Genomic DNA, 14,437 nt, shown 5'->3' with positions numbered 1-14,437 from the left:
TCAAATTTCTTGATTTTATTATATTTATATTATACAATTATATAATGTATATTTTATACATATATATAATTTATATATACACTTTTTTTTTATTCTCTTGGGAACTCTTACCATCGACCAGCCCTTCGGATCCCCCAGTGCGACACCAAACTCACGGGGTAGCGACCTTCACCTACCATGTTAATCCAGATGCGGTCACGATTTTCGGGTGCCGGTTGGACTTTCGTTAAATCCGAGCCTAGGACCTATATCAAGTTACAGGTTAGAGGACCTAATCAAACCTAGTCAACAGAAAATCTAAAGTGGTTAAAATATTTTAAATTTTTACTCTATATTTGAAAATATATTAAATTTAATATAAAATTATATTAAAATTTATTTAAATTCATCCGAATCTAAATTAAACATCCAAAATTTATGTTCGCTCTTTGCTAAATTCATTGTGAAATCTTCCTTGGTTCAACAATTTTAAGACCGTTCAAGTGGAGTTTCGAATTGGAATTGAGTTCGAGTACCGATTCAATTTTACTACATTCCGTGCAGGTCCAGATTCGATCGGTGGATGTTGGGTCCGCGTGTCCCCGGGGCGGGTAGTTGGCACTCGGATCGGACCAATGGGTTCCACACACCTACGCGTTATCTCAAAAACTTCTATCACCGGGCTCGATAACGGGCTCCCAACTCCCACTGTCTCTTTGTATTGATGGTTGGTCTTCAAAGTACCTGATCATGGCTGCTCCTTTGAATCCAGTCACCAGCTTTAGCTCTGCGGTAAATTCTTTACACTTTTTTTTTTTTTTCGTGTTTCTCAACCTAACAATTCCGTTCCATTTTATAGTCACCACTATTATTGCTTTCATTGTGGTTGGTTCAATTGAAAATTCGATCTCTATTGATTTCTTCCGAGTTGGAAAGCAATCAACTGGTTGTGAATGTAAATGCCAGAAATTTTTGGCTGAGATTTTGATTTTCTTGTTGTGAATTCCTATGGAATTTGATGCGGATTCGATGATTACTTTAGGGTTTAGGACGACTCTTTTTTTTTTTGGGTTCCCTGATCGTCATAAATTTGGTAGGAAAAAATGGATGCCAGGAGAGATTTAATGACAGTGTCATCGGATTCTGAAATCATATGATATGAACAGCCACATAGTTGAATGGTGAAAATACTAATCTTTCAGTTAGTGAGAAGGCTCCGTTGAGTGGAATTGAGTATTGAAAACAGCTAACATTAGTGGAATCTTAAACGGAGAACTTCAGGTGGGTTAAGTTCAAACTTTTAACCACGAGCAGCCAATGGAACCAGCGTAATCCACGGAGGTTATATGTATTTAGCCCTATCTTTTTGTACATATTCATACACTCTCCCTCTCACGTTGCTCCCTTTTGGGGTTGTAGAAGGATCTACATAACTTGAGTGTGAGCAATTGCCCTCATTCAAATTTCAAAAATAAAATTCTTAAGTTCTTGTAGAGCACCTAATTACATGATGAGAGTCAATACCAAGCTGCAGGATGACCAGCTATATTCCTTTTTATGTTTTATATTTTTTATTTGTTGATTATTCTTTTCATTATTATTTGTACATATTTCCTTATTAAGATGCCTTATGTTTCTCTGGTATGTAAATCAGTTAGTTTGTTAGGATTTTTGGGTATAAGTCAGCTACTTGTATCTGCACAGCAACTCAGTTAATATAACAGAGCATTTTCCAGAATTCCATGTCTCATGCTCTCTGAGCTCTCTCGTCTTTATCCTTTGTTTTCTTACATGGTATCAGAGCCTGAGAGCACCATTCATGGGAGATCCCCTGGAAAGCTCAGCCGATTCTTCTTCACACCATTCCGCGAATCACTCTGTCCATTCAAACACCTCCCCTGCAACTCATTCAACCAAATACCTAAACCTCAATGACCCCGGTAACCCATTTCGATTGGACAACGGAGACAACCCTGCGGTGATTTTGGTCACGGATTTGCTCACCTTCGATAACTATGCTACCTGGTCGCGTGCTATGTGGAGTTCCCTTCATGCCAAGAATAAATTGGGATTTATCACCGGCACTATCCCTTGACCCACCAAACTAGAGGACCCTCTTCTTGAGCTTTGGGAACGTTGCAACGACATGGTAGTTTCGTGGCTTCAAAATTCCATCAGCCCATCCATCAAGTCTAGCGTGGTGTTTGTTGATGATGCTCGCGACATTTGGCTGGATCTTCAAGATTGATTTTCTCACCAATACGGGCCTCGCATTTACCAGCTCAAGCAAACCTTAGCTCGCCTTCTCCAAGAGAATGATTCCATAAGTATCTATTATGGTAAGCTCAAAACACCATGGGATGAACTGTCAATTTACGATCCCCTTCCCATCTGCACTTGCGACTCTCTGAAATCCCTAATTGACTGTTACCAACGTGACTATGTCTTTCAATTTCTCATGGGATTGAATGACACCTATTCCCCTGTTCGAGATCAGATCATGCTCTTGGACCCATTGCCTCCCATCACAAAAGTTTTCTCACTGATCCAACAGCAGGAACGCTAACACCAACTTCTCCCAGCATCAAAACCTTCCCTTGATTCCATGGCTTTTGCCATCAAAAGATCTTTCCCATTTACCCCTAAACCATCACCCCAATCCAAACCAAACCAGAAGAAGGAGCGTACTTACTGCACACATTGCAAAATTACTGGGCATTCCTTTGAGAATTGTTTTAAAGCTGGTAATGCAGAGCCTCCTGTGTGTTCTCATTGTCGTTTATCTGGACACACAATGGAGAAATGTTACAAGTTGAATGGGTACCGACCAGGCCACAAATTCTATAATAAAATCCCAAACCCTGCTGTGTTTGCCACTCAGACTACTCCAACTCATGTCTCTGACCTAGAGGATCTCAGTGATGATCGAATTGGTCTGACTAAGTCCCAATATCAACAATTGATGGCCCTACTTCAGCCAAGGGAGTCTCCCACTGCTGCTCAGCCCTCAGCTAATCAGATTCAGTCCAACATTCTCCCAGCTTCAGCTTCTAAGCTTTCTGGTATCTCTTTTTGCTTATCCACATTCACACACAACTCATTGCACACCCGAGACACTCCTTGGATTATAGACACTGGTGCAACAGATCACATGGTCTGCTGCACCTCCTCCCTCGCAAAGATCAGTGCCTAGGTTTCTTATTCTGTCAAACTACCAAATGGGACTGAAGTCCCTGTCACTCACACAGGTTGTCCAACTCACACACTCAATATATCTCACAGACGTTTTATGTGTCCCTTCCTTTCAATTTAATCTCATTTCAGCCTAGAAATTAGCTGCCACACTCACATGTTGCCTGGTTTTCTTCTCTGATTTTTGTCTTATCCACGACCTTTTATCTTGAACAACGATTGGAAAGGGTGAAGTGAGGAATGGTCTCTACTACCTGCTCAGAACTGCAGTCTCTCCTTTGACTCTAGCTACCACTCTCTCACATTTTTCCCTTGCCAAATCTTCATTTTCTGCATCAGTTCTGATTCCTGTTAGTGTCACTGACCTATGGCATTGTCGCCTAGGTCATCTTTCATTTCCTGTTTTGAATTTAATTTCAGATCCCATTGTAAAGAAAAATATTACTTCTAATGAAAAGCCTTGTTGCATTTGTCCATTGGCTAAGTTACATCGGCTTCCATTCTCTCACAGCATCCACAAAACCTCAAAACCTTTTCAAATAGTGCACTGTGATCTATGGGGACCATGTTCAACTCCTGCTTATGATGGTTCTAAATTTTTTCTCACCTTAGTGAATGATTTCAGTAGAAGCACATGGCTATACCTTCTCAAAAATAAATCAGAAACAAGAAAAACCATTGAAGCTTACTCTAATCTTGTTGAGACCCAATTTTAACTACAAATAAATATATTGAGAACTGACAATGGCAGTGAATTTCTCGTGACAGATTTTTTTTTAGCTCCAAGGTATTGTGCATCACACCACTTGTGTTGCCACTCCTCAACAAAATGGAATTGTTGAGAGGAAGCACCAACACATACTTAATGTGGCTCGTGCTTTAAAACTCCAAGCTGGTCTCTCACTTGAATATTGGAATGATTGTGTGTTGACAGCAACCTACTTGATAAATAGAACACCTAGTCCACTTCTCAAGAATAAAACTCCATTTGAACTTTTATTCAACACTCCACCCACCTATTCTCACCTAAAAATTTTTGGTTCCCTCTATTTTGCTTCTACCCTTTCCCATGGTAGGAAAAAATTTGATCCCCGAGGTCGCATGTGCATTTTTCTTGGTTACCCCTTTGGTACCATAGGGTATAAACTACTTGACATTGAGTCCAAAAACATTTTCATTTCTTGGGATGTAATATTCCATGAGTCAATTTTTCCTTTTCAATCCTTGCCCATCCCTACTTCTACCACACCCTCTAATCCCACCTTTGTTTTCTCTCAACCTTTACCTATTTATATTGATTTCCCACCTCAACTCCTCCCCCTAATCCCACTGACCTCCCAGAAACCATGGCACCATCTCTGCCCACTACATCCTCTCATACATCTCCTCTCCCCTCTAGCACTTCTCCTATCAATTCTCATACATCTCCACCCATCCCTAGCCCTTCAGATACTCCACTTCGTAGGTCAACTAGACCAAGGAGAGCTCCCCAGTACTTGCAGGAATTTCACTGTGACAAGGCCTCATTTTCAGCTTCAGATCAATCGTTGTCCAAGGTTTTTGCACCTCCTACTGGTAATCCCTATTCACTATCAAACTTTATCTCTTACCAGAAATTTTTACCTACCTTTAGTGCTTTCTCTACCTCTATTTCCACTTTGTTTGAACCTCAAACCTTCAGGCAAGCCGTGGAACACCCTGGCTGGTGTCAGGCCATGAATAATGAGCTGGAAGCTTTAGAACAGAACCATATTTGGATTATCACTGATTTACCTCCTGGAAAAGATGCCATTGACTGCAAGTATGTCTACAAAACCAAGTTTAATTCTGATGGGTCAGTTGAAAGATTGAAAGCAAGACTTGTTGCGAAAGGTTTTACACAACAAGAGGGCATAGATTATGCGGAGACTTTTTCCCTTGTAGCTAAACTTGTGACAGTGCGGGTTTTGCTCTCCGTGGCAGCCATTCAAGGATGGTTTCTTCATCAATTTGATGTTAACAACGCTTTTCTCCATGGCGACTTAGAAGAGGAGATTTACATGTGCAAACCCCCGGGATACAACAAAGGAGGACCTCACCAAGTATGCAAGTTTCTTAAGAGCCTTTATGGCCTTAAGCAAGCCTCAAGACAATGGTATTCAAAATTCTCCTCCTCTCTTATTGCTTTTGGTTTTCAGCAATCTCGAGCCGACTATAGCCTCTTTACCAAGCTTGATGGTGCTGCATTTACTGTCTTATTAATCTATGTAGATGATATTATTGGCTGGAAATTGTCCCACAACCATCACAGCTCTCAAGTCTTTCCTTAATAGCCAATTTAAGACCAAGGTTCTTGGTTCCTTACGCTATTTTATTGGCTTGGAAGTTGCCCAATCTTCTAAAGGAATTCACTTATGCCAACGTAAATATGCATTGGATATTTTGGCTGACTCAGGAACCCTTGGCATCAAACCCACCAAGCTGCTTATTGACCAGAATTTTAAATTGAGCAAGGATTCTGGTGACCCCATTTCAGATCCAAGCTCTTATAGGAGGCTCATTGGTCGCTTATTGTATCTAACCCTCACTCGGCCTGATTTGTGCTACGTTGTCCAGCTCCTTAGTCAATTTATGGACAACCCAAGGACTCAACATTTAGCCATTGCTCACAAAGTCCTGAGATACATCAAAGCTGCCCCGGGACAAGGTATTTTGCTGCCCTCTACCTCTCAACTTCAGCTCAAAGCTTATTGCAACTCAGATTGGGCTTCATGCCCCGACACTCATCGATCTATTACAGGATATTGTATCCTTCTTGGTGATTCACTTGTTTATTGGAAAACAAAAGGCAAACTGTGGTATCTCATTCATCGGCTGAAGCCGAGTACCGTTCCATGGCCTCAACTTGTTCCAAACTCACTTGGTTGCACTACTTGCTTTTTGATCTCAGAATTCCACATCCACAAGCTGCAGTCCTTTATTGTGACAACCAAGCTGCTTTTCACATAGCTGCCAATCCGGTTTTCCATGAAAGGACTAAGCATATTGAGTTGGATTGTCACCTAATAAGAGATAAAATTCAAGAAGGAGCCTTCACCTCAGCTCATATTGCATCCCAATACCAGCCAGTCGACATTTTTACAAAGGCATTGCCTTCTTACCTTCTCCAACAACATTTATCCAAGATGGGAATAGTGAATCTCTATTCTTCATCTCGTGGGGGGGCTATTACATGAAGAGAGTCAACACCAAGCTGCAGGATGACCAGCTATATTTTCTTTTTATATTTATATTTTATATTTGTTGATTATTCTTTTCATTATTATTTGTACATATTTCCTTATTAAGATGCCTTCTGTTTCTCTGGTATGTAAATCAGTTAGTTTGTTAGGATTTTTGGGTATAAGTCAGCTGCTTGTATCTGCACAGCAACTCAGTTAATACAACAGAGCATTTTCCAGAATTCCATGCCTCACGCTCTCTGAGCTCTCTCATCTCTATCCTCTGTTTTCTTACACACCTAGCTTGCTCTGTACAGAAAGGACTCACAAGACTTTAGCAGAGTCGTAACACCATGAGAGAGAAGTCATCACCTAAGAAAAATTCATCAGTTTTAAGTTATACTTGTATATATTCTTCTTTAATAGTAAGGTCAAAAAATACTTTAAATTATATATTTGATTATCCAATCTTTCTCCAATCAATCTGACTTTGCTTCCTTACAAAACCTTGCTTGGCAGTTGTCAGTTGTCACCCTCTAGGAATACACATGCCTTATATGAGAGGGGAGAACAATAAATTGATTAAAAGCAATATAACAACAAAACCTTCACCAAGGTTCTGAATCAATCTCCAAATCTGAATACAGGAGTTATATATTTTCTTTCTTCAATTTATATCCTCTCTTTTGAAGTGGTTTCAGGCTCATCTTTTTTTTACTAGCCATTGTAGTGCTTTTCAGAGATGTACTACCTTTTCCAGCAATCATAAAAACAGTTTCCTAGCCAAGAAGTGCCAGTAAATGCCTTGTTGTTGTCAACTTTTTTGAGGTAGAATGCAACTAGAGCTCTCTGGGGAAAAGTGTTCACACTTTTGGGAAGATCCCTACACCTTACTTCCAGCACCTGTTCCTGCAACCAAAAAAATCTCTTAAAGTGTAATATCCATCCCAATCTCTTTAACGCTTGTGCATTTTGAGCACTGAAAGATATTTTCATATTTGAAGCTCAGTTTAAGGATGAAAACCAAGCCCAATACTTGAAATCTGTATTAAAAAAGAAAAAGTGTAAGGTGCAGGTATATGCAGATCCTAGATTGCCCATACTTTGGGTTGGTCAAATTTTTGTATTTTTTCAAAAATAGTTTTGAGAGGTGGGGTAGTTCAAACATAGAATTTCCTGCTCTAATATCATGTGGAGTAACCAATTGCTTTACCTTTTCAATTATATTGTCATTATGTGCACAAATTTGAAAGTGGCCTTCAATTTTGATTGAGATTTTTATATAGTTTTGGGAGGTGCAGTAGTTCAAACATAGGATCGCCTGTTCTGATATCATGTGGAGTAACAAATTACTCTAAAAGTTCAAGATTATATGTGTGTGTTCCTATGGAAAGATTGCAGAAGTGTTTCTCCTTCACAATCATATTGCTATTATTTGCACAAATTTGAAAGTGACTTTCAATTCAGTTTTGGTTGAGAAGATGGACACATGTCTTTAGAATGTATTTAGCTTTTTGGAAACCTCATTCAACATGTTATATTCAGCTAGGGGATTATGTGATGTTCTTGACATGCTTATTAATAAATGTTCTGAGCATGAAAGAGATTTTGTGTAATAATCTGTCACTGAATGGGAAGTTCACATTCATGATGATTTAATTTGATGTCGTATGAATAATCTTTGTATCTGCTATTCCCTTTGGTTATTTACAATGTGCTTCTCCATTAAAACTTGCAAGCCAAATTTCAGAATGTGTCAAGATCTTGCTTTCGAACTTCAGTGCTGAAGGCTACACATTTTGGATCCCCCTTAGGGATATGTGGATCAAGGAGACTTATAAAGGAGAAAAAATGGGGTTTGTGTCTTTCAGTGGCTGATAGCGATCAGGTTGCAACAAACACCAATAAAAGCTCTGGAAAGGCTGAAAATTCACTTTCAGATGACGAGTTCTCAGTTGCAAGTTCTCCATCCTTGAAGATTGTGGATGAGTCACAGCCCCGAACTCCTGGAGTGTCAACTGGATCAAGAGTTTCTTCCCAGCAGGACCCCTTATCATCTCCTGATTCTAAACCTAAAATGACAAGATCAATTTTGACGGCGAGAGAGAAACTAAGGGCAGCCCGAGTTCTCAGTCGTTACACAGAAACAAAGCCATCAAAATCAGAACTTGGCAACAAATCCTTGGAGGCTCTGATAAAGAGTGATGGAGGGAAAGATCAATCTGGCCTTCCTGAAGCACCTACAAATTTGTTTGATGACAGCAAGCGGGGGTTGCCAAAGCAGGGTTTGACTTTTGAGTTTCCCGGGGGTGCTGACTTGTTTGGTATCATCTTTTCAGTTGTTTTTATCAGCACAGTGATGTTTGCAACAACTTATATAGTGTGGAAAGCTGGTGCCATCCATTTTAATGAGTGATGAGGTTCTCTAATTTTTTATTGCTACCTTCTTGATATATAAATGGAAATCCTCTAGCCATATTGATTTCATGTATTTAGGTGCTCATCTTTATCATGGCTTGTAATTTAACTCTTTTCAGGTCAGATGTATACTTGTATGTACAAAGATTTCCTTGGATAACAATTGCATCTTAGTTTTGTTCATTGCTCTGCCTCTTTTTCTTCCCAATATTTGTTTATGGCTTCAATAAATTGAAATAACTAATAAATTCCTGTTAACCTCATGAAGAGGTCCTTGAAGTTCTTTTAGCTGAAATGTTGCTCCTCCTGAATTTCTTCTAGATGTTATTTCTGCTCTTTTTTTTTTTTTTTTATGTTCATTAGGACCAGTTTGAGTTTTAAGAAAACCAGTCAATTTTTGTGGGGTGAAATATGAATTATGCATCAAAATTCTTTCTTAATTCTCCAGCTAATTGTAAGGCACTGAATGCCTCTGCTTTTTATGTTTGCATTCTCAGGCATCTAATCACGAGGCTTGAGATGCTAATGTAAGAAATTAGTTGGATCTCAAACATCATAGAAATAGCCTATAAGAAAGCACACATGGAAGATATAAGTACTTGAGTACTTTATTTTATAAAGAAGTTATGTTTATACCAAGGGAGTGAGGTTATAGAGGCTGTCCTGTAATTTGCAATAGTTTATGCTTTTGTAGCTTATCAATGGCTTTCACTCATGACACATGAAGGAATGTGTGCGCACTGTGGGTAGGTGATAAGAGTGAACAAGCAATGATCTTATGGTTTTCATTTTTGTCGGGTAGGGACATTGAGATAGATTACTGTGATGTAGGACAGGAAGCTGGCCATTGGATAGACCACTTTGACCCTGTTTAGTGGCCAATTCCAAAGAATTGGGTCCAGGGCTTGTTGGGTCCTAAACCTAAATTGTTTTGTTTAGTTAATACTTATTAGTAAGGCTGATGTTTATGTGGGTGCTTGTCTCTAGATAAATACACTTGTGATGAGAGCAGGGAAAAATTGGGATGGGAGAAACTTTGATTAAAAGGGATTTGGCTCTTTTCAACAAGACAAGTAAATGCAGCAATTAGATGCTCCAGAATTTAAGCTAAAGGCACTAATAGGACAAGAAAATATCAAAAGGGAACTGGGTGGGAGAACAAAGAAAATCAGTGTTTGCATACGATCCAAATGGTATTATGGCTGTAGATGGGGTGGATGATGAACCAGGACTAATGGTCAAAGCCTGAATAGTTGGTGGATCCTTCTTAAAAACACAAATATAAGAATATAGAGAACTTGTTATTTATCTTCTATAATCTACCTAGTCAACCAAGGGCAAGCCTTGGCTCAATCGTAAGGGTGTTATGTCCTAACTTAAAAGGTCACATGTTTAAGTTATGGAAACAGCTTGTCCAAATGTGGAGGTAAGGCTGTGTACGTCATGCTCTCCCCAGACCCTAATACAGTGCCAGAGCTTTGTGTGATGAGTCTAATTGATCAACCACGAATGGGAGGTTTTTCTTTATCTAAAATTTTTCCAGGGAGCTGTGACCGTATATTGTGTTTGCTTGTTTGATATATATGAAAGGAAAAGGTACAAAGGAGGGAAAGAGAGGCAAATAAAGTGGGCTTACCTAATCAAACAAATAAAATGGAAGAATTTACCCTAACCAGGATTAATGGGCTTGTTTTTTTTCCTCAACCCTGTTCTTTCACATTTGGAGGGATTGGTTTTGAGAGGAGTGGAGAGGTCCATTTTCATCCAGTTCCTTTCCTTCCCAGCATTCCTGCCTATTGAACTGGGTAAAAGATTTTCAATTTCACCATTTTCCTTCCGTTTCCTACCTAATCTCCTCCTACCAAGTGCAATGTTTATTCGATCCACCTCTCAGCAAACTCTGCGCTTTATGTATGATGATTGGCAAATTTAGTTTGATAGCCGAGTAGTGGGAGACAGTAATTATAGCAGCTGCGGATTCTAGTTCTCTCCATCTGATCTCTGGAGAGGCACTGCCCCTGCCTTTCTTGGGGCGAGGCTCAGATTAGAACCTCTTAGACTTACTAGGAGCTGGTTTCGGATGATCAAAGATTTACAATATTTGACAGTTTTTTATGGCTTACGAGCAGCCTGCTCATCTACGAGGCTAAGAAAAAAAAAGAAAAAGAAAAAAGAAATGGACCTCCCCTGATTTTTGAAAAATGGTAACCTTCTTTAAGGTTTAAGTAAATGACATAATATCCCTCCCTTAGTTAATCATCAGCTATGAAAAAGGCGATGCGTTGCCTTTATTTTGAACTAGATCTAAAAGGAGTTGGAAAACATGATGGCAATAGCAAATACTTGGTATAGCTTTTCATAAGCCTGCAAAGCTTTGGGTAAAAAATTAAGAGAGGTTTGTGTTTTTTTTTAATAGATCTAAACGGATGCTGGTGTGTTTTTCTTTACTTTTAAAATGAATGTCCCCTTGAAGAGATAACTACAAACCAATCTAAACCACTGCCAAAAAAGTGGGTAAATCAGATTGCTGATAACACTAACAAGATTTAAAACTTTTGTCCCGTGGATATACAACTACTCTGTTGTCTTTTATGCAGGGTATGAAATAAGTCCACTCTGCTTTTTGCTCACCCAAAGCAACTGTGCTGTATTTATCTCTTTGGCAAATTCAAGGGCACCCTCTTCTCTGCTGTGGCTATCCAATTAATCCTTATGTTCTTTGGTGTTGACAGTTTTCTTTCGTGGGTAGGTTTGGATGTCCTGGGGAAGATCAAGGGCACCCTATTCTCTGTTGTGGCTCTCCAATTAAGCCTTGTGTTCTTTGGTGTTGACAGTTTTCTTTCTTGGGTGATCTCCCACAGGACACCCAAGTCCCATTGGTTGTTCAATGAAATAATAGTTTGTACTCAATGATAAAGATCGTAGCGTGTTCGTTGAGGCTCTTATAAATGATATGTATGGGCCAGGCTATACAGCATGTTTATCACATCTTCCATGGCTTCCTGCCCAAACCCAGAATTGGAAACTGACTGTTAACAAAATGCCTCCAGCTGGTTGAACCCAAGCACGTTGATTAGGCACATTTTCGCTGTGGATGGATGCCAACCGACGGTACAGACGATATTTGATCAAGTTTGAAGAAGGAAAAGTTTTCCCGAGAAAGTTTCTTGAAGGGACCCAGAGAAAGCTAGCTGCACGCAGGGGAATCCCAATTCACAAGCACCACACAATGCTGTGGGGTGGGGAAGATAGATAGAGCTTATAAAGTGAGTGGTTGATCGGTAGTCGTATCAATTTTTCCTTTTGATTTCTCTTTTGTGTAAATGATGGGTGTGATTTGGGTCCTACTGGGTGACTAACTGGTGATTGTAATTGAAGCTTTCTTGTTCTTTTGTGCAGGACAGGCGATCTTAATCTGTGAGAATAAATGCAAGTGGACAACCAAACCACTACAATGGAATGGGTGGCCTTTCAGGGTATCCCACTGCTGAGAAAATTTTGAAATCTTTTTTCCATTTTAACCGGGTTCTTTTGTAGGGATGCAATGATGATCATATTGAGTTGAGGGTAAGTTTTGTAGGGAGGTGAAGTCCTCCTATTTGTCCCCCTCTGCTTTGTAGCCAAACAAGTTGGATGTTCACTGTTCATCACAGTTCTTGAGTTAGGGAAAGTTTGGCCTGGCACAGGGTTGGACTGTCCTCGCAGCCAAACAGCCCATCCGTTCCTCTCTCTCTCTCTCTCTCTTATTTTTTTTTTCCTTTTTTATATATTAGAGTTCGGACAATGAAAGATAATCCATTTCCACAGCGCATCCGTTCCCCTCTCTCTTCTCTTTTTCCTTTTTGATATATTAGAGTTCGGACGACGAAAGATAATTCATTTCTCACTGTCCTATATATTAACTATTTTCATCCCTTTCCTAAGTTTGCCTATGTCGGTGCTTTGAGCATCATTTTCCTGTTTCAGTGTCGTTTTTATTTTCTAAAATGTTTGTGAATAACTACATATAAATATAATATCTTGTGATAAAAGAATGACAATATAGAAAAATATTTAGTATCTTATAATTAATGCATGACTACTTATAATTAATATACAAATATCTCATAATTAACTCATGGTGAATTAATAGTTACTCATAATTCATTATTTTTTTTTAACATTCTAAAATATTTTTATATAAATTTTAAATTTTAACTCAAAATATTCACTATTACTTGATCATATTTTAGTGTCTACCTATTTTTCTTGAAAAAAATTGTATTTTTACATTAATATTAATTGAATATTGAAGTTTGGTAATACAGCAAAACTCTACAAATCTCCAAACTATATTTATAACACACAATATTTCATAGTTGACTCACAACTAATCCAAATTATTTACTTGAATGTTACTTTCCTTTACATCATAAAACATCCCTATATAAATTTCAAATTTTGACAAAAAAATTATCATTATTTGATCGTCTTAACATAACAAATTTGTAGTGGGTTAAGGACTAATTCTAAAGATTAAAAAATCATTAAGTTATTAAAAAAATAAAATAAAATAAAATAAAAAATTAATTATTTTATGAATAAATTGATACCTAATTTTAGGAATAGAGTGATTACAATAGAAGAATTTGATTTTATATATATATATATATATATATATATATATATATATCTGTAATGAGTAGATAATAAATTGCTACTAATAAATTTCATCATGTGCAAGTATTCCTTTCTTATTTTATAATTTATGAAAAAGATAAATTTTTGCACGGGCAGACGAATCCATGGGTGAGTTTGATATATATGGATGACCACCAATTTGATCCAAAAGATTAAGTCAATTATGTCTTGGGCCCAAATCGTGTATATAAGTACCCATTATTCATTCAATTTTTTCAATGTGGGATAAACTCATACCTCAACAAATTTCATCTCATTCTTAAGAATAAGTATTCTGAAAAGGAACTATAATACTACACACAAATTAGCATGACTGGTAGCTACTAATAAGTAAACAAAACAAATGTGCCCAGAAAAAGGAAAAGAAGAAAAAAACAAAGCACCCTTGATTACGGTTGTCCACACCTAACTAACGGTCGGGAGCATGTTCCACCAGAAGATTATCTGCAGATATAATGTTTGATTGTTTGTGCATCGTATAAATCAATATGAAGATAAGATAGGCAGACACTGTTAGCTTGTGTTTATCCCAAAACTACATCATCAACAGCCAAAAATTGCTTACTGTTCAACTGTCGGTTAATCAGTGGATTCAATTCAATTTTTCGGGTTTCGATTCTCAGAATAAAACCATGAACGCACCTAATTTCTACTACGGTTTTGAAACCAGATTAGTGATATAGATCTACTGCTGTTATTCAAAAACGTATATTTTCCATTTTCCTCAGGTAGCCTTCAAAATCTGCAATCAAGGTTACCTGGTTGTCAAAGGAATTATATATATATATATATATTGAGGTGACAAATGATGGTGGATAAAGCCAAACAAGATTTTCATTTGACCCAATTAAAAGGGTTACTAGATATCACACCAATCGCCATCAGAGTACGAAGATCACGCATTATTATTGCAGGAAACAGTGGCTTCATCATCCATCATGTGTGATAAAAGCAGGCAGATAGAGCCC

The 14,437-nt window shown here is 38.2% G+C and overlaps 1 protein-coding gene across 1 annotated transcript; it reads left to right on the top strand.

Annotated features, from left to right (window-relative positions):
- The first annotated feature begins 430 nt into the window (after positions 1-430).
- LOC131165677 (uncharacterized) lies at positions 431-8,972 on the top strand. The gene is made up of 2 exons (XM_058123668.1): positions 431-771; positions 8,122-8,972. Exons 1-2 carry the CDS (start codon positions 730-732, stop codon positions 8,785-8,787), a joined length of 708 nt encoding a protein of 235 aa, XP_057979651.1. The 5' UTR covers positions 431-729; the 3' UTR covers positions 8,788-8,972.
- Positions 8,973-14,437: the final 5,465 nt, after the last annotated feature.

This window comes from Malania oleifera, chromosome 10, assembly GCF_029873635.1.
Source record: "Malania oleifera isolate guangnan ecotype guangnan chromosome 10, ASM2987363v1, whole genome shotgun sequence".
Classification (NCBI taxonomy): domain Eukaryota; kingdom Viridiplantae; phylum Streptophyta; class Magnoliopsida; order Santalales; family Ximeniaceae; genus Malania; species Malania oleifera.
Note: the sequence above shows the minus strand (reverse complement) of the source record. Positions and strands in the feature narration are given on the sequence as shown.

Excerpts from the sequence above, each read along its gene's own strand:
- LOC131165677 (XM_058123668.1), top strand. The coding sequence starts at position 730 with ATGGCTGCTCCTTTGAATCCAGTCACCAGCTTTAGCTCTGCG. Across the intron at positions 772-8,121 it reads TCACCAGCTTTAGCTCTGCG|AATGTGTCAAGATCTTGCTT; the intron begins GTAAATTCTTTA and ends GCCAAATTTCAG.